The sequence below is a fragment of the Aspergillus multicolor genome (genome assembly GCF_047715735.1).
Source record: "Aspergillus multicolor strain CBS 133.54 unplaced genomic scaffold BDW74scaffold_19, whole genome shotgun sequence".
In the NCBI taxonomy this organism is placed as follows: domain Eukaryota; kingdom Fungi; phylum Ascomycota; class Eurotiomycetes; order Eurotiales; family Aspergillaceae; genus Aspergillus; species Aspergillus multicolor.
In genome coordinates, this window is record NW_027395970.1 from 466220 (window position 1) to 489896 (window position 23677).

The 23677-nt window shown below is 50.4% G+C and overlaps 10 protein-coding genes and 1 non-coding gene across 11 annotated transcripts; 6 read left to right on the plus strand and 5 right to left on the minus strand.

Annotated features, from left to right (window-relative positions):
* The first annotated feature begins 570 nt into the window (after positions 1 to 570).
* Positions 571 to 3241, plus strand: BDW74DRAFT_40914 (terpene cyclase/mutase family protein). Its single transcript, XM_073732715.1, has 4 exons — positions 571 to 859; positions 912 to 1375; positions 1427 to 2872; positions 2924 to 3241. Exons 1-4 carry the CDS (start codon positions 662 to 664, stop codon positions 3012 to 3014), a joined length of 2199 nt encoding a protein of 732 aa, XP_073582231.1. The 5' UTR covers positions 571 to 661; the 3' UTR covers positions 3015 to 3241.
* A 1940-nt stretch (positions 3242 to 5181) lies between these two features.
* On the plus strand, positions 5182 to 7077 carry BDW74DRAFT_156510 (co-chaperone SGT1). Its single transcript, XM_073725019.1, has 3 exons — positions 5182 to 5241; positions 5309 to 6219; positions 6275 to 7077. The coding sequence occupies exons 2-3, from the start codon at positions 5401 to 5403 to the stop codon at positions 6851 to 6853; spliced, it is 1398 nt and encodes a 465-aa protein (XP_073582232.1). The 5' UTR covers positions 5182 to 5241; positions 5309 to 5400; the 3' UTR covers positions 6854 to 7077.
* Positions 7078 to 7216: 139 nt separating this feature from the next.
* On the minus strand, positions 7217 to 8409 carry BDW74DRAFT_169005 (PQ-loop repeat-containing protein; the record flags this gene model as incomplete). Its single annotated transcript, XM_073726926.1, has 2 exons — positions 7217 to 8294; positions 8354 to 8409. The coding sequence occupies 2 exons, from the start codon at positions 8407 to 8409 to the stop codon at positions 7217 to 7219; spliced, it is 1134 nt and encodes a 377-aa protein (XP_073582233.1).
* Positions 8410 to 8623: 214 nt separating this feature from the next.
* On the plus strand, positions 8624 to 10087 carry BDW74DRAFT_40929 (putative SIR2 family histone deacetylase). Its single transcript, XM_073732716.1, has one exon. It carries the CDS (start codon positions 8840 to 8842, stop codon positions 9989 to 9991), a length of 1152 nt encoding a protein of 383 aa, XP_073582234.1. The 5' UTR covers positions 8624 to 8839; the 3' UTR covers positions 9992 to 10087.
* A 126-nt stretch (positions 10088 to 10213) lies between these two features.
* On the plus strand, positions 10214 to 11626 carry BDW74DRAFT_186120 (cyclin-dependent serine/threonine-protein kinase phoA; the record flags this gene model as incomplete). The annotated part of the gene is made up of 3 exons (XM_073731191.1): positions 10214 to 10399; positions 10461 to 10484; positions 10572 to 11626. 3 exons carry the CDS (start codon positions 10214 to 10216, stop codon positions 11478 to 11480), a joined length of 1119 nt encoding a protein of 372 aa, XP_073582235.1. The 3' UTR covers positions 11481 to 11626.
* Positions 11627 to 12543: 917 nt separating this feature from the next.
* Positions 12544 to 14951, plus strand: BDW74DRAFT_169008 (putative cAMP receptor-like protein; the record flags this gene model as incomplete). The annotated part of the gene is made up of 7 exons (XM_073726927.1): positions 12544 to 12800; positions 12859 to 13060; positions 13113 to 13607; positions 13659 to 13739; positions 13953 to 13956; positions 14194 to 14587; positions 14657 to 14951. 7 exons carry the CDS (start codon positions 12544 to 12546, stop codon positions 14949 to 14951), a joined length of 1728 nt encoding a protein of 575 aa, XP_073582236.1.
* A 49-nt stretch (positions 14952 to 15000) lies between these two features.
* Positions 15001 to 16757, minus strand: BDW74DRAFT_179926 (uncharacterized protein; the record flags this gene model as incomplete). Its single annotated transcript, XM_073729584.1, has 4 exons — positions 15001 to 16258; positions 16357 to 16498; positions 16555 to 16585; positions 16695 to 16757. The coding sequence occupies 4 exons, from the start codon at positions 16755 to 16757 to the stop codon at positions 15001 to 15003; spliced, it is 1494 nt and encodes a 497-aa protein (XP_073582237.1).
* A 355-nt stretch (positions 16758 to 17112) lies between these two features.
* On the minus strand, positions 17113 to 17185 carry BDW74DRAFT_t152. Its single transcript has one exon. It is a non-coding gene; the product is annotated as a tRNA-Arg (tRNA).
* A 561-nt stretch (positions 17186 to 17746) lies between these two features.
* Positions 17747 to 20266, minus strand: BDW74DRAFT_179927 (uncharacterized protein; the record flags this gene model as incomplete). Its single annotated transcript, XM_073729585.1, has 5 exons — positions 17747 to 18860; positions 18912 to 19181; positions 19230 to 19812; positions 19865 to 19930; positions 20008 to 20266. 5 exons carry the CDS (start codon positions 20264 to 20266, stop codon positions 17747 to 17749), a joined length of 2292 nt encoding a protein of 763 aa, XP_073582238.1.
* A 394-nt stretch (positions 20267 to 20660) lies between these two features.
* Positions 20661 to 21688, plus strand: BDW74DRAFT_186127 (NAD-dependent epimerase/dehydratase family protein; the record flags this gene model as incomplete). Its single annotated transcript, XM_073731192.1, has 1 exon — positions 20661 to 21688. A coding segment is annotated over one exon (971 nt), but the record flags the coding sequence as incomplete, so codon positions are not given.
* An 89-nt stretch (positions 21689 to 21777) lies between these two features.
* On the minus strand, positions 21778 to 23243 carry BDW74DRAFT_179929 (MCT family MFS transporter; the record flags this gene model as incomplete). Its single annotated transcript, XM_073729586.1, has 4 exons — positions 21778 to 22204; positions 22250 to 22564; positions 22621 to 22910; positions 22959 to 23243. The coding sequence occupies 4 exons, from the start codon at positions 23241 to 23243 to the stop codon at positions 21778 to 21780; spliced, it is 1317 nt and encodes a 438-aa protein (XP_073582240.1).
* Between the last annotated feature and the right edge of the window lie 434 nt (positions 23244 to 23677).

Consider the following 23677-nt stretch of genomic DNA (forward strand, 5'->3'; position numbering starts at 1 on the left):
GTAAAATTTATGCTCAGCGCATTGTGCTGGAACAGAAGGAAACTGGCGCGACAGGTGTCATAGTGCTCAGTCACATTTGCCCTTGACCTTGGGTGCGAGTCTGGCTGGCTAGAAGGGTTCTCTGAGGACAAGAATGAGGGAAACGACACTATTTACGCAGTAGCTGATGCTTGTCACAACTCAATTTGGTCCAGTGTTTCTTGAGCAGTTCCGAACCTCTTTTTTGAGACAGGGTCTCATTCCTCTCGGAGATTCGGCCCAAAAATGAGAATCCCTAGGAGCAGTTTGCGCTAGGTACAATCGAGACACTCTTGTTATGAGCCCCTCCTATTCTTTCCGCCAACAGTTGTAAAGACGGAGTATTTCAGGTGCCGGTCACCACTGGATACAAGCATGTGAAGATAAATTTATTGTAGGATCAGGCAGGCGTGTTGGTGTCTACAGAGTAAATGCTATACTGAAGGCTTGGCGTCAGGTGATCTACTGCCTACAGTGACACAGCATAGGTGACTAAGTGGTCAATAGATGGGCAGATCCCTGCATTCGAGATTTCCTTCAACTTGTCTACGTCTCAATTCTTGCATCGCCTCTCGTGAGTTGATCTTGTTAGGCTTTTACGGCCCTTGAACCCATTGACCGAGTCGAGTTGACGTCGCAGGCCATGCTGAATCACATTGGGCGTTGGAAGAAGGAAGGGCACCTTTCCCCTGACGCTAACGGCGATCTTAAGACCGACTACTCAAGATGGCGGTTGCTGGACGATGATGGCCGCCAAACATGGCATTACCTCGAATCCAACGAGGAGAATAAAGAATGGCCACAAACAATTGCAGACAAGTATTTTCTGGGGCTCCCTACGGTACTACCTTCAAACTACTAGCATGTTCAGTGCTAATTTCCAATCCGTCCAGGGCCTCCCAGAACTGCCGAAAGCCAAGACTCCCATGCAGTGTGCTGAAAACGGCCTAGAATTCTTTTCTAAACTGCAACTTCCTCCGGGGAACTGGGCCTGCGAGTACGGGGGTCCAATGTTTCTGCTCCCTGGGTTAATCATCACTTACTATGTCACTAATACTCCTATCCCGCCGGAGTATGCGACTGAGATCATAAGATATCTCTTTGCGCGACAACATCCTGAGGATGGCGGTTGGGGTCTGCACATTGAGGCCCATAGCTCGGTCTTTGGTACGAGTATGAACTACGTCGTGCTGCGTATCTTGGGTGTCGGCGAAGATGATCCCAGGATGATCAAAGCTCGTGGGCTGTTGCATAGCTTCGGCGGAGCTATCTATGGGCCGCACTGGTCCAAATTCTGGCTTAGTATTCTTGGTGTCATGGATTGGGACTGTGTCAACCCTGTCCCTCCAGAGATCTGGTTTGTGATGCTGCAGTTGTGGCTTCAAGTGCTAGGACTAACGTAGAGTAGGCTACTTCCTGACTGGGTTCCTTTCGCCCCCTGGCGCTGGTGGATCCATATGCGTCAAGTATTCTTGCCCATGTCATATCTGTGGTCTAAAAAGTTCACATACCCCTTGACTGCTCTCACGAAGCAATTGAGGCAGGAGCTGTACACACAACCCTATGACTCTATTGACTTTGCCAGTCACCGCAATTCAATTCACAAAGCCGATAACTACTACCCCAAGACGTGGCTTTTGAATTCCCTCAATTCGCTTCTCGTGAATGTCTGGAACCCTTGGTTGCGAGTGTCGACCATAGTCAAGCGCGCAGAGGATTGGACGTGGGAGTTGATTCGCATGGAAGACGAGAATACGGACTATGCCGGTCTTGGACCTGTGAACAACCCAATGAACATGATTGCATGTTTAGTCCACGATGGCCCAGATAGTTACTCTTTTCGACGACACCGAGAACGTTTGCATGACTATATGTGGATGAAGGATGAAGGCATGTTGATGAATGGAACCAACGGTGTTCAGGTTTGGGATACAGCTTTCATTACACAAGCTATTGTCGTGGCAGGCTTTGCTGATGATCCGAAATGGCGCCCGATGCTCACCAAAGCCCTAGAATTCCTAGATAAGCATCAGATCCGAGAAAACGTTCCCGATCAAGAAAAGTGCTACCGTCAACACCGGAAGGGAGCGTGGCCATTTAGTACCAAGACTCAGGGCTACACCGTCAGCGATTGCACTGCTGAAGGTCTGCGGTCAACGATTCAGCTTCAAGAAATGCTCAACTATCCGAAAGTCATCTCAGAGGAGCGCCTCAAGGACAGTGTCGATTGCTTGTTATTGATGCAGAATCCTTCCGGTGGCTTTACCGAGTATGAGACGACCCGTGGCTCCCCTAAGATTGAATGGCTCAATGCCGCGGAGGTTTTTGGGGGTATTATGATTGGTTATGACTACCCCGAGTGCACCACTGCATCGGTTACTGCGCTTTCCTTATTCAGCAAGTTCTATCCTGATTATCGAGCCGACGAGATCAGGGCAGCAAAAGAAAAAGCTGTGAGGTACATCAAGCGCGTGCAAAGAGCAGATGGTAGCTGGTACGGATCTTGGGGCATTTGCTTTACCTATGCCGCCATGTTCGCACTCGAGAGCTTGGCAAGCATTGGGGAGACCTATGAGACCAGCGAGTATTCTCGCCGTGGCTGTGAGTTCTTGATCTCCAAACAAAAGGAGGATGGAGGCTGGGGAGAGTCATACCTCAGCAGTGAGAAACATGTTTACGTCCAACACGAGGCCTCGCAAGTGTGCCAGACGGCATGGGCGTGCCTTGCTCTGATGGAGGCAGGTTACCCCCACAAAGAGCCACTGCAGAAGGCAATGAAGCTCATGATGGCCCGGCAACAACCTAATGGCGAATGGTTGCAGGAGGCGATCGAGGGAGTGTTCAACCAGTCTTGGTGAGTTTTCTTTTCCGTCGCATATATGATGTCTAGCTGACTGTTGATTAGCATGATCTCGTACCCCAACTACAAATTCTACTGGCCCATTCGTGCCCTGGGGTTGTATAGCAAGAAGTTTGGAAACGAAGAGCTGCAATGAGCTGGTACTCTTTGACATGGACTAATAACAGCGATCGGAGCACAAAAGTCTCGCTCTGGCCTTTGAATCCGTGTAATATCATACAATATATATCGTCTAATATATAATCAATACACTTACACAAAGAAAGCTCTCTGTTAATGCAGTTCCCGGACGGACAAGTCGATATCCGTGCCTTTCAGCGCCCCCACCGCCTTCGGCGAGTGGGTGCGCCACGCTTTCTTTATAGTCACACTTTCTTCATCGTTTTTTTAAAATTTAAGGCTATATAACAATAAATTTGCTATTTATTAATAAAAAAGTCCTCTCCTGTCTCTCTAGCATGTCTCTTATTCTTAATTGCCTGCTAAATTACTTCCTCCGAGCGCTTGGGGGGCTTATATTTATATACTTTCTTAAATTACTTCGCAAGCCGCTTCTCTTCCGCCACACGATCTTTAGCCTTCCTATCCTTAATTAAATAAATTACATCGCAAACTTTTATAATTTTATTATGGGATAGCAGTTTAACCTAATGCTTATTATAATTTTAATGTTAAGACTCTTGCGCGGAGCATATCCTGTAAATTAACTCCTGTGTTATTTGCAACTCCTCTAGCTTTAACTATTAGTGTTAAAAGATCTTGGTTAAATTTCACCTTGCTTTATCTAAAAGATTAGTTAATTTCTTTATAATCTTTTTTTAATTCCTTGCAAGCGCATTAATTGTTGCTGGAGGGCTATTTTTAATACTAAATAACAGTAATTACAAAGGTGTATGGCTTCCGCGGAGCTCTGGCATGAATATATTAGGAAGTACTAGCTTCTCGCGAAGCTACTGGATAATTTGGGATTTATTAACTAGCCAGATTCCTTGGTCTTTAAAGGATTCTTAAATAATGCGCTGCGTGAAGGCCTTCTGGTGTACTGGTGCAATAATTTTAAGGAATTTGTTCTTCCCGTACAGCCGGCCACCCTAGAATAACAAGTTATTATTTAAAAGCCGGAATTACTACTTATAATTAAGAAAGGGCTTCCTATTAAGCAGCTGGCAAAGGTAAGTTAAATAAGAAAGGAATCTAAAGGGAATAATATTATTAGCCTTGCAGTATTATAAAAATTTAAGTGTGAAGTGCAAGCCGTGGCTGTTAAATATTAAGTATTAGTTCTTATTCCTCCGTGTATATTTCTTAGTAGCCTAATTAAATTTAATTAGCCAGCCAAGCGCGAGTTTATTTAATATTTATTTATTTACAGAGATTACTATTATAGTACTAGCCGGTAAGGCCTTGCTGCCTTAATACCAGCACTTTATATAAGTTCCGCTTGCCTTAAAAATAAAAAAGGGATTTATAAGCCAGCTGTTAGCACAGATATACTTTACTACAGTAATATTTTCACCTTGTTTACTCTCTGCAAGATCCAGACAGTTTAATCCTCCAAAAACTTTGCAAGAGCGCCCCTGGCCAGGTTAAAATCTGTATTTATTAAAGTTATATATAAGGCGGGCAGGAACACCGTGAAAAAGCACTTTAAGCTTATAATACTAGTTATCTAAAAGCCCTGTGTCTTTTGCTTAAATACACCTTAATTTTTTAGTTATTTACTTTACTAGCGCAAGGCCTAGGTGTTCTGGTACATGCTTTTTAAATTAATATGCCCATATCTTGCTAACTATCCTATCTAAAGACCCCGCGCGAGCAAGTGCCTGGTTTGCCCACGCCTTTATAATAAAAGAAGTGGGCGGGAGGTTCCATAATTACATTTTTAAAATCTAGTTAATTAAGGCCTTCTCCTAATACAGCTATAGCGCGTTTTACTTTATTATAGTGGGAGTTACTGGTGTTTTTGCTTTTTTAATCCGGCTTTGCATCGTGGTTAAAAACACTGTGAATTCTCGCGCAATCTTAGCAATATTTAGTTTTTTTTAAGATTGGGCGATAGCGATGGCTTTGCTTAATTATTTAAGGTAATTTTTATCAGGTTTGGACATGTTTTATGGTAGTAATAAATAAATTAATCTAAAAGTTAAAAAATAACAAAAAAAGTGTGACTACGAAGAAAGCGTGGCGCACCCACTCGCCGAAGGCGGTGGGGGCGCTGAAAGGCACGGATAGTCGAGAAGTCGGAGGTGACCCACACCTAGGCGCCAGGTGTGGGGTCCAGATTCGGAGAAAGTTATGGAATCAGGTTCCAGCAGCAACACAAAGAACTCCAGCAAGCACTTTCCGTACTCTGCCTCCTTTTTGTATTCAATATCCTCGAAATTTCCTACCTTACTAGAAAGCCTGTCTCTGATTTCTCTCTCACCTCAGATAATTCCTGGCGCCGGAGAAAACCACAACACCCATACTCGGAGACCCCACACTTGTCGAATCCTCCTCTATTCCGTTAAGTCGCATTCGAAATGAACGCTGCATCTCAGGGCGACGCTGCCCTCGCAAAGTCTGACTTCGTCGGTGCTCTCCAGCACTACACTCGAGCTCTCTGCGAACTTCCCCGCGCCCCAGCCTACTACATCAAGCGTTCGACAGCATACATTCGTCTCAAGTCAGCAGATGGCGGCCCGAAGCTTGAAAACGCACTGCGAGATGCTGAAATTGCCGTGATTCTTGCGCGAGAACGCGCAAAGCGCGATCTTATCTGCTCTGCACAAATGAGGAGGGCTGTGGCACTCTATCACATGGAGAGGTATGGTGATGCGGGGTACATATTTGGATTGTTGGAGGAGAAGGTCCTGAAGGATAAGAGTGAGGGCGGGGGTGCGGCTGATAAGGTGAAGGATGTTATGAGTGGGTCGAAAGCATCGGGGCCGATGAAGAATATTGCCCAGGAATTGCAAATCTGGTTGATGAAGATCAAGTCGAAGCTCGGGTCGCTAGAGGAAAGCGATGAGAGAAAGAAGGTCACCATTGAGGAAGTTCCGAGTGGTATGAATGTACCATCGGAGAAGGAACTGAAAGGGCAGTGGGAAGCCATGAAGGCTGAAGACATTAGCGGTGATAAATCTAGTGTTGTTGTCTCTGCAGGCGACGAGCAGAAGGCCGATGGGACGAGTGCGGAAGCTGCCAAGGATGAGAAAGCTGCTAGTCCAGCTCCAGTTCCTGTCCAGACACCAGAGAAAATCCGCCATGGGTGGTATCAATCAAACGACTCTGTCGTGGTGACGCTGTATGCCAAGGGCGTGGACAAGGAGAAGGTTGACACGGAACTCAAGAGTGACTCGGTACGCTTATCTGCTCGACATAAATATTCAACGACGTATACTAATTATAGCATAGGTATCTATACAATTCCCGCTCCCATCAGGCTCAGATTACGCCTTCAACCTCGATCCATTATTTGCCTCCATCGACGAATCCGCGTCCAAAGTCAGCACATTCTCAACAAAGATCGAACTCGTCCTACGCAAGAAAACGCCGGGACAGAAATGGAGCTCTCTTGAGTCTTCCTCAACAGAAGTCAAGTCTGCCACTATCACTCCTACCCCTGCTCCTTCCGCATCAGCATCTGCCCCGTCCTACCCGACTTCCTCACGCCATGGTGCCAAAGACTGGGACAAGCTTGCCTCTACCCTCACAGCAAAGAAACCCAAGAAGCCCCGCGCGAAGGAGGACGACGAGACAAAGGGGAAGACCGATGGTGAAGGAGAAGACGATTCTGATAATGAAGGGTCTGTCGATTCTGAGTATGGCGGCGACCCTGTTGATGGGTTCTTCAAGAAGCTGTACGCCGGGGCAGACGAGGATACCCGCCGTGCTATGGTGAAGAGTTTCGTTGAGAGTAACGGCACCTCCTTGAGTACCAACTGGGGTGATGTTGGTAAGGGTAAGGTGAACCCTTACCCAGCTAGCGACTGAACTCAAGCTGGCACCTACGCCTGAACTACCGGGTCTACGCGTCGGGATCGTTTGCTTTTATTTACTGATATTTAAATATGGGGTAGCGCTGGAGCAGGTGTCTTTGGACGGTCGTTTTTTTTCTTTACATGTTTCTTACTTGCATCAAAGTTACGACTCATGAGTTATGAGTGGTTGAGTAATTTGTACGAGTAATTCTGAAGTGGAAGTGATGATCACATAAATCTATTGCAACTCATAGTTGACGCGTTTTCGCGTACCATCTGTCGTAGAAAAAGTAGATGCATCATTAAAGTCATAGTATGCATGTCCCATAACGCCGAACCTTTTATGCCTCGTGGGCCCCAACTCCAATGTCCAAATTCAAGAAACGACTATCGTTGACCGCGCGTTATTATCCTGGTACATAAAGAACTGGACAAAGATGCACATGTCCAAAAACAACGTCCCAAAACTCCCGACCAGCCAAGAAAGGTTCACAAGAATATACCGCGCATACAGCTTGCCCACCTCACCGGGTTCACAGTGACGAGGCCGCCCGCAAACAGGCGAGTAAGCCAAAATCGAAAACACGTAGGTGAGATTCCCGATGCAGGCGAAGAGGAAGAAAAGTAGGGACACCCCGTCCGTGGACTTCCGCTTGTAATTGAGCATGATCTGAGGGAGGCGCGACCCGAGGTATAGCACTGCACAGAGATACCCAAAGACCTGACCCCATTTGTCGAAAGAAACGGGTTCGGCGTCGGGCTTCTCATAGTGGTGCGTTGCGTGCTTGTTGTGCTTGGCTGGTGCAGAAAGACTGACGTACCAGCCTAGGATTCCGGCTGCGCAGACGATCGCGACGGCTGAGAGGTTGAAGAGGACGGATTGGAGGGTGGAGATGGCCTTTGTTTTGCGCGATGACGAGGGCTCGATGAACGGCGTTGCGGGGGAGAGGTGCGTTCCGTCCACGGAGGCCGAGTGTCTACGGCGACGGTCATTCGATGGGGCGAGGAGGGGTGCTGAAGCCGCACCGGCAGTATGGTTGGGGTTCCTGGAGGCCAATGCACTTGTTCCAGCGGGGTAAGTGTGGTATTGGTGGGTTTCGTGGGTTGGTAGAAGCGATGTCTGCTCGTTTGGTTTCCTAGAAATGACCGGCGACGGTGTCTCGATTTCGTCGGGCTCTTGGTCCGCCGAGGCTGTGGATGCATCATCGCGGAACGTGAACCCGCGGTAATAGAGGCATTGTCCTAGCAGCACGATATCGGCGAGAGTATAGTAAACGGCGAGGATGATCATTGTCGGCAGAACGCCCTGCAGGATGGAACCGAGGATGTTGAAGACATCGCCTGCCAGCCAAACGGCGAGAAAGAGCAGCGAAAGACCCTCTGCGGAACCGCGGCGGAAATTCTCAATAATCTGGGGTGAGAAGACGACGACCCAGCAGGCGATTGAGATGGAGCTAGAGGTATGTTAGTGTCTATATGTGCAGCGTGCAGGTAGTCTGGGTACGGTACGCACCCACAGATCCCGCTCAAGGCCTCCAGGTCGACGTTAAGATTCTGAGGAGGGAACATGTCAATTGGGACTGGGGATGGTAACCCACTTGAATCTCATGAATCATTGACTGTGCAATCGCGAAACAAAGGAAATCCGGGGTTCGAAGAAAAAGTCTCTTCCTTAGGGCTGATGACGTAACTTTTACTCCAGCTATTTGTGCTCTTCTACTGCACTACCTTGACTGCTCCTATGTATGTCAAGCTAATGATAATCACAGTCTGGTGATCGGAATATGTGACTGAGTCCAAAATTATTCTTAAGTGCTATTTGGCGCCGCTATCTTCCAGCAAAGAATACTCAGAGAAGTATACGGACATCATGTGATTCTTTAGTCAGCCTGACGTCGATTGAGAGCCATCAGCGGCGACAACTCCGACGGCTCCACGCCAATTGAGTATTTAAAGCTTCGCTTCTTGCGATACTCAGGTCTTGAAACATGTGCGCTCGATGACGGTCTCAGCAATCCGAATCCCCTTCACCGGCCCTTTGCCCCCACCGATAGTTGTTCCGCCGTCCGCCAGCTCAGTGTCCGGAGCTATCGATGCCTTCCTCAATTTCTTGACCGCCGCACCGTCGCCCTACCTCCGCGGAGTGGATGTTGGGCAAAATGCTCAAACGGTGCTTCTGACTGGGGCAGGAATATCGGTAGCGTCTGGACTGTCAGATTACCGGGGCGAGAATGGGACGTACGTGAAGAACAAGACATATCGGCCGATTTACTTTCATGAGTTCGCAACACGACATGAATCACGGAAGAGATACTGGGCTCGCAGCTTTGTCGGATGGCCCGGGCTTCTAAAAGCGAAACCGAACACGACACATCTGGCTGTGAGAGATCTCGGCGCCAAAGGCTACATTAGCTCCGTAATAACCCAGAATGTCGATTCCTTCCATCCGATCGCCCATCCCGAGGTTCCATCGATCGAATTGCACGGATATCTGAGGTCTGTTGTCTGCTTGAGCTGTCGGAACCAAGTTCCAAGAGCTGAATTTCAAAAATCACTCGAGAAACTCAATCCGTCCTGGGCCGAGTTCCTAGCGAAGATGGTTGCTATCGGGGCACTTGATACAGATAATCCTGAGGAGCAGCGGCGTAGAGGATTGAAACTCAACCCGGACGGGGACGTTGAGCTTCCAGAAGCACCGTATTCTACGTTCCGTTACCCGTCATGTCCGACTTGCCGTGAGAAACCTCCACGACTAAAGGATGGAACCCCGGCCAGGATCGAGGTTGAAAAGGACGGTGCCTGGCTGCCATCGTCGACGGCTGGTATCCTGAAACCTGCAGTGATCATGTTCGGAGAGAACATTGAGCCGCCAGTTAAAGCGGCTGCTGAAGAGGCCATTGATGACGCGGGAAGATTGCTCGTACTCGGGACCTCGCTCGCCACATACTCCGCATGGAGGTTAGTGGAAAGAGCGTGCAAAAGAGGAATGCCCATCGGAATTATAAACCTCGGAGGCGTCCGTAATGAAGCCGTTCTTCTCAAGGAAGCGGACAAAAGTAGCGATCTGTTCTCGCATTATATTCGCTGCAGCCTCCACTCAGATTCCATTCTGCCGTCTGTTGCGTCTCAGCTCTCGACCCTTCCACGTTGAGCTCTTACATCGAGGACGATATCAGCATAGAGTATGACTTTTAGCCGGACTGTTATCAGAATATATAAAGATATTTAAGCGCCGAGCATCATAAAGTATCATAGTGTACTGCTTGGGGGTGGCCAGATAATTATAGTAAGATGATAAGCGCCGGGCGGCGTGCTTTACGTACTTTGGAGTCGCGGGGCTCGCCCGCGATCAAATAATTACCGCAAAACTGACATGACTTCACTGCAGCCAACATCTACCTCTACCTCTTCCTCCTTGCTTGATATAGTCTCGAATCTTGCTTCGCCGAAGTCCTTGCTTTTCAAAGCTCAGCACGCAACGCCTCCTTCCCTACCATCCAAACGCGCACCGACGATGGATAAGTCGCAGCAACCCAGCTCTTTTCAGCAGCTGGAAAAGGTGACATCCGGATTTCTCTGCGACTATAGCTTTGAGAAACTAATCCCGGTCTCAATTTCAGCTTGGAGAGGGCACATATGCCACCGTACGTTGACGTCCATTCGTTGCAAGCTTTCCCGTTGAGCGATCTCATCCATGCCTGAAGGTATCCACGCTAAGCAGGGTCCTACAGGTCTTCAAAGGACGAAACCGCCAGACGGGCGAACTTGTCGCCCTAAAAGAAATCCACCTCGATTCCGAAGAGGGAACGCCCTCTACCGCCATTCGCGAGATCTCCTTGATGAAGGAATTGAAACATGAGAGCATCGTATCGCTTTACGACGTGATTCACACCGAGAACAAGCTTATGCTTGTCTTTGAATACATGGACAAGGATTTGAAGAAATATATGGACACTCGGGGCGACCGGGGGCAGTTGGACCAAGCAACCATCAAGTCATTCATGCACCAGCTTATGAGCGGCATTGCCTTTTGCCATGATAACCGAGTCCTGCATCGTGATCTCAAGCCGCAAAACCTTTTGATCAATAAGAAAGGACAATTAAAATTGGGTGACTTTGGTCTTGCCCGCGCTTTTGGCATTCCCGTGAATACATTCTCGAACGAAGTCGTGACGCTTTGGTATCGTGCACCCGACGTCCTTCTCGGCAGCAGAACATATAATACAAGCATCGATATTTGGTCAGCTGGTTGCATCATGGCAGAGCTATATACAGGTCGCCCCTTATTCCCAGGAACAACCAATGAAGATCAACTACAAAAGATCTTCCGTCTTATGGGAACACCTTCCGAACGTTCCTGGCCTGGTATTTCCCAGCTGCCGGAATACAGGCCCAACTTCCATGTCTACGCGACGCAAGACCTTGGCCTCATCCTTCCCCAAATTGACCCCCTCGGTCTTGATCTGTTGAACCGAATGCTCCAACTACGTCCGGAGATGCGAATCGACGCTCACGGCGCTCTGCAGCATCCTTGGTTCCATGACCTTCCCCAGCTGCAGGCACAGTTGCAGCAGCAACAACAGCAACAACAAATGGCCGCCGGGTATGGAGGGATGATGCCACCGCAGCAGACATATTAGTTGGTTCGTTTCATTGATCGATTTCCTTTTTGCGTCACGATTCATGGGATTGTTTCATCCGTAGTAAGATCTGAGAGGGCTAGTTTTAGATAGGAGAGCACGGCGTTGACACGACAGGTAATGAATACTTTCTAGATAGGTACTCCGTACTACGGGAGTCTCCGCCTCAGGCACTAAGATCGACCTTGCCTACACCTTGCATGGACCACCAAAATGTCCATGCTCTTGGCTGTCACAGCGCCACGATGGAACTTGCTTATTCCCAAACCCGAAAAAGAGGATTTTATTATGCTATATTTCCCACGAATTCCGTGACAGCATCTTGACTGGACCGGGCTTACGCACACGGCAGGATCCTTCGTCCATCCGATCTGCGGGGAAACGCATTCTCATCCAACAAACAGTCAACACATCCCGTCCGCTGACGATGTGATCGGTCACGGCCTCGCTCACTTTTACTCCGGCCTCCGCTCCCTCTTTTGAGCCGTCACAGGCCTCCTTGACCATCAGTTCCTTGCCCTTTGAGCCACGGCCCCGGAGTGGTTCGTCTATAATGCCCTTGTTCTGGGACTCGCAGTGTTTCAGGTCGCCGACTCGCTGTTTGTAGCAGCAGGGGCTGCCTCAACCTGCTCCCAGCACCTCCTTTATTCGCCTTTCAGGATTCGGACCGATTGCTGACCGCTGCTCGCCATGCGGACAAAACCCCCCGCAGTCCAGGCTGGAATTTCAGCTTGTCGACGATTCAGGAACTCTCAAGCGGTCTCTTTGTTTGCATTGGCCATGATCCATGTCAGCCATGCACGCTGAATGCTTCTTTATGCCGGACTGGGCCTATGAATTGAAACGAACAGCGCTAGGTCCGGAGGCGAGACCCGTAACTCTCTTTGATAATATTATGATCTATTATTGATTGACCCTCCTGCATGCGTGACTAGGAGCTCACCCTAGATCAGCCGCTCCGCTCATGCTTGTGCGATTCTTTCAAATCGCCTTTGCCTATCCTTCGCGATCATCCTGCTGAGATTCGAGATGTAAACATCCATCTTACCTCAGTCATGTTGCCATGTCTCTGTCGGGGGGCCAGCTCAAAGCCATCTCGGCCACAGAACGGATATGCTCCACGATCTCGCTGGTCGCGACCAGCATCATAATTGTTTCCTTCCCCTCCTCTCCGTCGTTTCGCAAACCTATCAACCGGTTGGTATTTTACGCCTCGTTCGGGAATATCATGGCCAATGTCGCTACTTCCATCGGCCACTCTGGTATTTGGGCAGGCGCGACTAGTAATCTATGTCAAATTCAAGCCTTTCTAATCCAATGGTTTGTCTGCGTTGGTGCTGCGAAATTATGTACTTGCTTCTGATTGCGATATCGTCAGGTTCATGCCCGCCGACGCTTTATGGACCTTTGCCATGGCCTTCAACGTCTACCTCACCTTCTTTCGAAAATATAATGCTGAACAACTGCGCCGCCTGGAGTGGAAGTATGTCCTGCTATGTTATGGCCTGCCATTCATTCCGGCATTTACATATTTTTTCATAAGAACTGAGTCTCGCGGCAAGGTGTACGGGTCGGCTATAGTATGTATTCGTATGTTGTTCTCATGCTCAACAACGTTCTGACATATTACAGCTTTGGTGCTGGGTCTCCCCGTCGTGGGACGTTCTTCGTATTGCAGTCTTTTACGGCCCAGTGTGGTTCGTCATCTTTCTGACGCTATCCATTTACGCGCGAATAGGCAACCTTGTTTGGCGACGGAGGCGACAGCTCAAAGAAGCCGGAGTTCTCGACACTACAATTGACCTGTCTATTCCTGATGACCCACCCTTTTCCAAGATTACCGAAATTCGAATCACAAGGGAAGATGCAACTACCGTAGAGGCCGGTCCCTCGGTTATGCCGGATGCTAGCTTCTCGTGTATACAGTCCCATCGTCCTTATTCCGTCAACGTCCAGGCTGGCTCTCAACATCTGGAGCTTGAACCAATACGCAACCCCGAGCCGCAGGCCGAACAACCGCCGGACCGCGAGTACGGCAACTCTAGAACGGTCTCGGGGGTAAACACTGCCACTTGGGCATATACCAAGTATGCCATGCTATTCTTTGTGGCATTACTTGTCACCTGGGTAAACCTCCATCTTTCACCGTATAGACTTAGACCTAGCTAATATAAACAGGTCCCATCAACAATCAACCGCGTCTATGCATTTGCTCGCCCTGAAACGCCCAACTTTGGCCTAAATTACGCATCAGCATTTGTGCTTCCGCTGCAAGGATTCTGGAATAGCCTGATATATGTATCTATATCATGGCGGTGTTTTAGACCTATTTTTTCAAAAGTTCATCATCGCCTACTCAGGCGTCCATATCCCGGTGCTGGTCACCGGCGTCCGTCGAGTGCAAATGACAGCACTCGTCGGTTGACGTTTAGGTCCGAGTCTACATAGCATTCTATAAGATACCCATAGTAGCTTAGTATATTATATAGATACTTACATTAGATAATATGAGCGGTATAAGAGAGACAGCTGATTTCAGCAAGTATAAACAAACCACGTGATCAGCGCGTCGGGCAATTTGCGCTACGCGCCGCGGTTTTGATATTCCACACCACAACTAACTCAGAATAACGAGCATAATCTATGCTCCTTTCACTCAACCTATTACTATAACATCTACCCTCAGTCTAAATCAAACCCGAAATGGCCCAAGAACCTAACAACCCCTCAAAAGAAGAACAATCCCCCTCACCACCACCTCAACCCCCAATCGCTCAAACACCCGGCCCCCGCGTCACCCGCCTGCAACAGATCTACGCGCAGGCACTGGCGCGCACACTCCGCGCAAACTCATACGCCAATTTCGCCGCTTGTTTCCCGACGCCCGCGAAACACGTCCCTGCTAGTCTGGAAAATGTCTGGCGCCAGCTGAATGCGAAGTTAGAGGAGAGCGCCAAGGCGGAATTCGAGGAGATTCTGGTCGAGAGGGATGCGATTGCGCAGTTGAATGAGTTGGATCGTTTGGTCGGGGAGGCTAGGGCTCGACGAGAGGCCGAGGCTGCAGCGGGCGGTGGTGACACGGATATGGATGGGGGGGGGAGAATCCCGTATGTTTTTGGCTGTTCTATCTTTTGGAGGGAGAGCGGCGTCTGGCTAACTATGTGGAATCTTGACAGGCCGCATACACTACCCCCACACGAGTTGTTTAGTGCACACCTGACGCCGCAATTGGAGAAGACCAAGGCAGTCTTGGATGGTAAAATACAGGCTACGGAGTCGGAGAATCTAGAGCTCGCGCAGCGCGTACAGGCCCAGCGGGCTGAGATTGGGCGTTTACTGGCTGGCTTGGAGACTGTTGTTGCGGATGTTGAGGGTGCTGCGGCCGCGGCAGCCGAATACGGGAGCGAGAATAATCTCCGCAAAGACGCTATGCAGATGGACGAGGAAGTCAAGGCTGTGTCGGAACAATAATGGCGTCCGATCATATTTCGAGTACTCTTGAGGTACCATGGGTATCTATCTACGACAGCAGTGCCTCCATGTCAGGCCCGCTGACCCATCCCTCCTCCACCATGTCCTCGGCAACCTGCAATAGCTCCTTCGGGGCCGCGCCCTTGAGCTGAGCAAGTTTATCCTTCTGACCTTCGATTGCGGCTGCGATTGCTTCTTTGCACGTTCCGTCTCGCACTTCGTCGGTACCTCCATCTCTCCGGGCCAGTGCGGAGGCACCTCGGTAGTAGGTCTGAGCATTCTTGAGGAGTGTCGCGCCATATTGTTGAGCCATAGCATGCTCCCACGGTGCAAACCCAAGTCTCCACCTGCTCAATTCGGTGTCGCCTCTTGCTAGGTGAATCTTGGGCAGGTTTTCCGCATCAGGCAGTTTGGACGCTTTGGTTAAGGCGTCCAGGGCAGTGGATAAGGCCTGCCATCTGAGTCCAAGGGACTTCTTGAAGACTTCTTCGCTGTGAGAAGGCGGCTGTTCTGCGGTAGCCGTGTTGAATGAGCTTAGCGCATCAGCTTTCGCGCACAGCCCTTCGGGATCCGCTGAGACATCCAGATCCGCGAATGAAGATACTACGGCACCGTAATATGTCTCGACATCTGTTCGTCCGCTTCGGTATAAGACCTCGTTCAGCGCAGCGTTGAACCTCGCCCGGGACAGGTTCGCCTCATAGTACCGGTTTGAGCCTTCCACAAGTGTGGCGACCTTTTTCTGAAGTAAATCGGTGGAATATTCCTCGACCCAGCTTAGCCCGACACCCGGGTCGTACGCTAAGAGGTTGCACAGTGTTGAAAGGGCGTCTAGCTGCGCGATGGCAGTATCCACGAGCGTATCCTGTGTCACCGGTTCGACAACTGCAGCCCATTGCTCTTGTTCCGACTCCTGCTCAACATCCGGAGACTCTTGCATCTGGTCTGGTTCTTGCATTTGCTCCGTCTGCCCTGCCTCGCCAGACTCCATCTGCCTAATTTGCTCCTGCATCTCGGTGTATTTCAGTTCCTGCAGAACAAGACATCGCTGGAAGAGCTCGATTGCCTCTTGCAGGAATTTGACTGCTTGGTTAAGCAGTTCTTCAACCGGGCGTTTTGTATCAGTGACTATCTCGGCAAGGCTCGTGAGCACCTGCGCCGTATTGAATAGCGCATCCGCATTGTCCTGTTCCAGTATCAGAGCATCCCGGTGGGATTGCAGCGCTACGCTCAGGGCTTCTCCGAGTGGTGTCGTCAGTTGCGCGGCTAGTCGTGGGTGCTGCGTGATTTCGTATTGGACTCTCGCCCTGTGTAGATACGACACCGGTCAGCTGTCATGTCGAATATATACCTTTGTCTCCTTTGCCATTGCGATCTCCGATGTTGAAGATATAATAGAACATACTTGTTGTACGCTAAATCAAACGCAGTAGGGTGTCTCTGTAGCCCTTCGTCGTAGGTCGCAATGGCGCGCATAAAGAACCGTAGGGACTTCGCAGCATCACCAGCCCGCCATTTCTCACCTGCCTCTTCTTGTTCGACGCCGACTACAGTATGCCGTTAGTACTCGTACTTCAGATGCTTTGAATCGCGATTGTCGTACCAGCTAGGAATTCATCGGCCGTTCGAGGGGCCTATGAATGGCAGCTTTGTTAGTGGGACCTCGGGGCCGGGGTGAAGACCGCATTGGCGATAATATGGGGGGCCGGAGGGTGACGAGTAACAGGGTTGGAGATAAAGTACCTGCTGCTGTGCAGACTTCTTCTTGGACTTGGCGTCTTTGAGAAACGACTTTGGTTTCGGCATGGTCGCGGGAAATTACTGCTATCAAGTACGGTACAGCCACAAGTTTGTATATATGTAAAGCAACGCTAGACGTGTGACAGGCAATAATGCCAGGTGATAAATCAGAGAGAATTGAGAATATGACGTGCAGTATTTTTCTGATATCCCGCGGCCCCTCCATCTCTAGATAATGCCGGTTTTGGATCCCACCGCTTCGACGACCGCTTGCGGGGAAGGCAGCTTCGGCATGCCGAGCTTCAATTGATGAACCCATTGAGCCGGCATGCCGAGTGGATCTTCATGATCAAAAAATCTCATCAGCCCACCCTTATCCACAGCATTTTCCTGGATGCAGTGGGAAAAATGTAAAAAAGAATGACCGACGCAGGGCTCGAACCTGCAATCTCCTGATTCGTAGTCAGACGCCTTGCCAATTGGGCCAGCCGGCCTTGCTGATATATTGCTCAAAGTACATTTGACGTTATCAAGCAATAACAGCGCTTTAGCAACAGCAACGCTTTAACGATAGAATGTGTGCAGGTTTATCAGTGAATTTGTTAGCCCTAACTAGCATGATAGGCATCCTATGTATGAGTAGCACACAGGATATGTGATGCTCTCCATAGAACCCATGGTCAATCTCGACGTGCAGGGAAAACCTAAACTGTTTTTCTTGGTTTTGCACCGCGCGACGCCGGTTCATAATTTTCGTGGGTATGTGTTGAAATGATATATATTCTGGTCTATCTGCTCGGAGAGAGACGGGCCAAGTCCTACATATATAGAATCAACTGGCGCGCGTAGTCAACGGAACATATCAGACACATACTCTGCGCGAGGAAGAGCGATATATATCTACGAATATTGGGAAGAGTCCTTGAGGGCAGACACCAGGGCAAAACATGGTCAAGGAATGATTCGAAAAAGCAAGCTCCACAGTCAGGTCTCAAGAATATCTACCACAATATCCGACCGAAATATATAATGCCAGATGGTTCCAGCCTAACCGGCTACCTACGAGGTAGGTAGTGCCTGCACGAAGCCAGCATATGCCCACATGCTTGAAACCAGCTTTTACGCGAATTGAGACCCTTGCTCTCATTCACCCACCTCCCTTCGCCCTCACCACCAGTGGTCTCGCTCGTTGTCGAATCTAAAATATAGCGGTCCTCCAGGCCATGGGTTTCCTGCTTCGGTAAAAGAAAAGAAGCGAAGTACCCCTCTAACGTCAGCACATCAGCAGGGAAGGCACTGACACCCACGGCCAGATCGGGGCGTACAACAACGACCGCACCCCTGGCATGGTTTACTCCATACCAATAATGCGCATCCTCATCTGGAACTCGGTCATCATAGACGACAGTTGCGTTCTCGCATAGGTTTCGGAAATTGTCATCGTCGTACTGTGATCGCAGCAGCTCACTCGCTTCCCACGGCTGGGTCTTAGTGATGAGAACGACGTTGAAACGCTCTGCTCCACCAAAGCGAGTATAAAGGCCGGAGGGCTGCTGAAATACCCGACTGGAGAAAGTGGCGAGTTCCTTGCGGATAGGACCACGCAAGTCGGAGATGAAGACCAAAATGTGGAAACGAGATACGCCGGCTAGCTTGTCATAGAGATAAGAAGTTGTCCCGGTGGTCAAGCAAATACGGGGGTTAGGGGCCCTAACACCATTGTGCAGGGTGCATGGGTGAATGCCGCGAGTTTCTTGACTGGAAGTCGAAATAGATGCTTTCTCCTTAGGGCAGATGGCAGAGGGCACGATGGGCCACTCCACGCCGAGGACAAACATAGCGTTCCGTGCGAAAAAGCTGTACAGAAACTGCTTATCGGCATCCGTGGTCCCGTCTAACAGAGGGAGGTTCTCTGCATGAGACTCCAAGTCATCGCCGAGATCTCGTAGCGCTGCAAGCGGCAGTTGAGAATTGCAGATAAACCGGAGATAAGCGCCCGAGGCACGAATAACACGGTTTGCATAAAGACGGCGCTCGTTGTCGTATGTTGGGAGAAGGATGCTAGGATCCGCTTTGTTACGGATGCAGAGACCCAGTTTCCAGCCCAGGTTCGAGGCGTCGTAAACTGAAGAGTTAAGGCCAAATGCGCCAAGTACGCTGTGAACATGCCTGTTACGACGTTAGCGGTTTTTTGAGGATAACAGAATGAGGATGGCCTACGCAGCATCTCCTCCAAGATGAACGCGGAGGTCCGGCGTGGAAAAGCTTCGAGCGACACGCTCGCTGACCCTCCACACCGAAAACCAACTCATAGGCGAGTCGAACTCCACAGTATAAGGTGCAATGATCTTGTTCAACTGCTCAAGAACCTCGGCGGGGGTTATGCTATGATCATCGATGCGAGTTTCTCCTACGGCTGAAGCATTACGTCGTGCCTTTCGGTTCTCCTGCAATTTCCGTGCCTTTTCGCCGTTGATCTGGACATAGAATCTGGACCCCAGTCAGCCTGCAATAATCAGAATAGAAAGGTTGTTCTACCTCGTGTAGCCTTGTTCACGGGGTATGACAATAGATCCTCCGTGCTCAGCACTGATAATCACATTAAACCCCAAGATATGAGGATAATCAGTCTTGAAACGACAGTCCATAATCGCCCAGTAGAGGTCCGTCGTCAACCCGTCAAACGGAACTCCGATCTGCTGGCGGATGGTGGACTGTGCCCCATCAGCACCGATCAAATGCCGTGCGCGCACAACCTCCTCATCCCCAGTATGGACATTTTGTATCCTTGCCTCGACCGGGTGTGAGCGACCGTCTGGATGCACATCATACTCGCGGACAGTTGTACCTCGCTCGACAAGTATCCTATGCCGCAGCAGGTCTCGGATATAGACACGCTCCACCTGGCCCTGGGTGATGATGTGGATGCCCTTGTACCGCGAGTCGCAGGTGGAACTATGGTTGTGGAAAAGCTTGACGCCATTTCGGTAGAGAACCGTGGAATTCAGGATTGGGCCAACTTCGGCGACTTCGCTCGCCAGGCCCCAGGAATGGAGAATCTCCAGCGCACGTGGATGGACGCCATCTGCTCGACCGGAAAGACATGGGGAGTCGGCTTTGTCTGGTAGTCCGCGTGTCAGCGAATTCCTAGAGAGAAACTGTATGAGTTGTACCGAGAATGCGGAAAGTGATCCCTTGTCGGGCAAGGACACAGCCTAGAGCAAGTCCGAACGGTCCCGCTAAGCAACAGACAGTCAGCTGTCATCATACCATTTATATCAAAAGAAATGGCGATTAGGTGCGGAGAAAAGCTTACCTCCGCAGATCAGCACGTCAACATTCTGGGCTGGCTGGAACCAATCAGGCCTGCCCGATGAAGTGCCGTTGTAGATGGAGGGCCATGTTCGCAGTTGCGCCACGCCCAGGTGATTGGGCACCGCCGATGTAGGGGATTCCTCGTAAGCCGGGAGGGCGTAGTGAGCTCCTTGGTAGCTTGTCTCATCCTCCCACGAGGCGACCGGAGATGGACGGGCATAGCCGGATTCCCATGTCTGATGTGGAACAGTGCTGGCCATGCTGACAGAAGCCGACCACGATGACTCGCGCTTGCCGTCCCCATTGCCTCCATTGCGCAGACCATATTTACCTGTTTTCAGATCGTCGAATGCTGACGGCAGCTGGACGGGGATAATGACTCCGGTCCCCAAGAACTGGAGTCCTGGACCGAGACCTGGTCCGAGTTCGTGTTGGAGGTGACACAAAGAGGAGTCGGAGATACGCGCGGAGTACGTCGACCGCAAGGGACAAAGAACGGATGACAAATGCAACGATGCTCGCCATTAGATATCCTCGTGGTATTTATGACCTCGAAAGATGCGTTGAGGCTACTCCCAGAACCATCGTCAGCTCTACCCCAGTTGGTTGACCTACCCTGACCAGCTACTCCTTTCAATTGCATCACATCCAGCAGAATGCCTAACGTTCTCGTCCTCGGTGGCTCTGGCTACGTTGGCCTCGCCCTTTGCCAGTCGCTCGTGAGCTCCGGGAACTACACCGTCTGGGGCACCGCTCGCTCCCCCGAAAAGGCCAAGCTCCTCCTGCAGAACGAGATAGCCCCAGTCACCGACGCCGACATCACCAACCCCGAGATCCTCAGCACTATCATTGCCGAGAATAGCATCGATATCGTTGTTGATACCACGTCTGCCTATGAACAGTCTGCTCAAATCCTGCAGGGCGTCGTCAAAGCCGCAACTGCCCGCCGTGATACCCTAGCGAACGAGAACATAGTAGGCCCTAAACTGGGCTTCGTCTACTGTTCCGGGACTTGGGTTTACGGGTCCCCCTCAGAGCGTATCACCGACCTAACTCCCGTTGGGAGCGCTAGTCTGTCAAAGGGAAAGCCGGCCACAGCCGTTGCATGGCGCCCAGCGCATGAGCAGGCTGTCCTAGCCGCAAGAGAAGTTCTCGACGTTGCGATTCTGAGGCCGTCTGCGATATACGGCCGCACTTCATGGATCTTCAGCACGTGGTGGGGTGGGGTTCTTAAAGCAAAGAAGGACCAAAATAACACTGATACGATCCCAATTCCGGCAGATAGTACAGCACGCACTGGGGCAGTTCATGTTGACGACGTGGCGTCGGGCTTCCATGCGGCCATCGACCGGATTGATGGAGGGCTCGGTAGCTGGCCTGTGTTTGATCTCGTTACAGAGACAATTGGTATCCAGGAGATGACGGAGGGGGTTAAGGCTGTGCTTGGGGTAGAGGCAAAGGTGGAGTACACGGGCACTCAAGAAAACCCGTTCCTGGAGGCGTTGAGTCTGGTTTGCAAGAATGAAGCTACGAGGGCGAGGACTGTACTTGGATGGGAGCCGAAGAGGAAGGGGTTCGTGCTGAATCTCCCTGTTTATGTTCGTGCTTGGGTGGCAGCTCAGTAAGGTCACAATTCTCTTCGGCCTACCACCTAGAGAGCAAGGATTCGCATTAGGCCTGTATTATGAGAACACAGAATGCATCGAGTATGTTTACGCAGAGATCTATTCAAGACTATTTGAGATTGTCACTGCCACTCGAAATGTCCAATCTAGATATGTTTCCACTTTAACCCCGCCTGAATCGTTCTCGAAGCGAGCAGCATACCAAATCCAAGTCCCATCGCAACACCACTAAAGATCTTTGCATAAAGGTAACCGCCATCATCGCGCTCAATCAGCGCCCCAGCAATCGGATTCCCTGTAAAAGTCGCTAGACTCATGATCCCGAAGCACGCGCCGATGCGGATTCCCACATTATGCACAGAGGACAACTGTTGGATCAACGCAGGAGTGATGGAGACAAATGTGCCCGATGTAAATCCAAAAAGCGCAGCAAAAACGATTGTGAGCGTGGGCGTGTCCGCAGGGATCCAGAGGGCCAGGGCGAATATAGAAGAAAGCGCGGTCGTCAGGATCGCGATGTTGAAGCGGCCAATGCGATCACCGAGCCAACCGGGAATGATGCGGCCGAATATGCTAATACGGTTAGAAGCGGAGGAGTACAGGTAAGGGGGGATATACCTGGTTGCATTCAGAATTGAAATCTGGTAATTCGCCAGCGCTAGACTCATCCCGTGCGTCTGGGCCTCTAGAACAAGAAAATTGAAGGGGATAAACATGCCCCATGCGAACAGAGAGAGGCCGAGTGTGGTTGTGAGGAAGGCGGGTTCTCTCAATGGTTGGAGAAATGCTTTAAATTTCCAGGGCCGGGGCTTAGGACGGACGCGGGGCTCCAGGACAACAAGGGCTATGCAAAGGAGACCAAGAAAGATGAAGGCGCAGATACGGATAGTCCAGGGAAAGCCAATGCGAGGGATGAGTCGTGCCACGATGATGCTGCCTTGAGGTTAGCAACGGCAGATGATAGAGACTCGAGGATAAGGTAGACTCACGGAATCAAACAGCCACTCAACGAAGAACCCGACGCCATCACTCCAAAGGCGAGCGCACGGTGCCTTAGGAACCACGACCCAATGGGTCCGGTTGCGGCAGAGAAGAGGGCCGCTGCACCCAGAGCACTGCAGACCGACTGCGCCAGGAAGATCTGGTAGTATTCCCTGCCCAGAGACGCCATCATGAGACCGAAGACGTGGGCGAAAGTACCCCAAACCAGCAGCGGTTTGGGGCCGTGGTCGTCGTAGATCTTGCCGTAGATGGGCGTGCTCGCGTACATGATGCCGGTCTGTGCGAAGTTAGCATCAAGATACCAGTTGGTAACGAGGTAGCTTACCTCAACAGATGTAATCCACGATACTGCGCTGGGAGAGTACGACGAAAGGAGGTCTTCCTGATAGTAAGTCTGGAAAAGGCCAATGGTGTTGACCCAGCCATAACTGCAGAAGAGACAGCACCACGCCCCCAGCACGACCAACCATGCTTTCAGTCCGCCATCAGGGAACTCATCGGGGTTGGGGTTATTGGGATTGGTCTCTGGTACTGGACTCGCTTTTTCTACATTGTTGCCTTTTGTATTTGATGGCGGGTCCATGGTATGGGAGCTGGCGCTGGAAGTCATGGTGATGTTGACGCTGACAGGCAATGCCAATGTGAAACAAGCACAAGTAGAACTTTGATCTATCAATCCATCAGGGCCTGCTCGAGGTCCAGAAAAGCATTAGCCGAGCTGAGGAAGAAGTCTCCATGCGTCTGCTAGTAATGACTGGACCGGAGTCAGCTCCGGTTTACGAACTAAACGCCGGCCCTTTACCTCCTCCCACTGTCTTCCAGTGTATTCGGTTCTATTCTTAGGCAGGTACCTGGGCTGCTCGTACTTTCCTTTTGGAGATCGTCCGGGAATTGCTAATCGTCCATTACCAAGCTTCTGCTTCTGCTTCATTCTTCGCCTCCAGCCTGCCCTTTATCTTCATCCCCCCTCTTCGCTTTTCTCTCTCCTCTCTTCCTTCCTCCATCCATCTTACCTCCTTATCCCTCCTCCTTATCCCTCCTCCT

Excerpts from the sequence above, each read along its gene's own strand:
- BDW74DRAFT_40914 (XM_073732715.1), top strand. The coding sequence starts at position 662 with ATGCTGAATCACATTGGGCGTTGGAAGAAGGAAGGGCACCTTTCCCCT. Across the intron at positions 860-911 it reads ATTTTCTGGGGCTCCCTACG|GGCCTCCCAGAACTGCCGAA; the intron begins GTACTACCTTCA and ends CAATCCGTCCAG. Across the intron at positions 2,873-2,923 it reads GGAGTGTTCAACCAGTCTTG|CATGATCTCGTACCCCAACT; the intron begins GTGAGTTTTCTT and ends ACTGTTGATTAG.
- BDW74DRAFT_156510 (XM_073725019.1), top strand. The coding sequence starts at position 5,401 with ATGAACGCTGCATCTCAGGGCGACGCTGCCCTCGCAAAGTCTGACTTC. Across the intron at positions 6,220-6,274 it reads CGGAACTCAAGAGTGACTCG|GTATCTATACAATTCCCGCT; the intron begins GTACGCTTATCT and ends ATTATAGCATAG.
- BDW74DRAFT_40929 (XM_073732716.1), top strand. The coding sequence starts at position 8,840 with ATGACGGTCTCAGCAATCCGAATCCCCTTCACCGGCCCTTTGCCCCCA.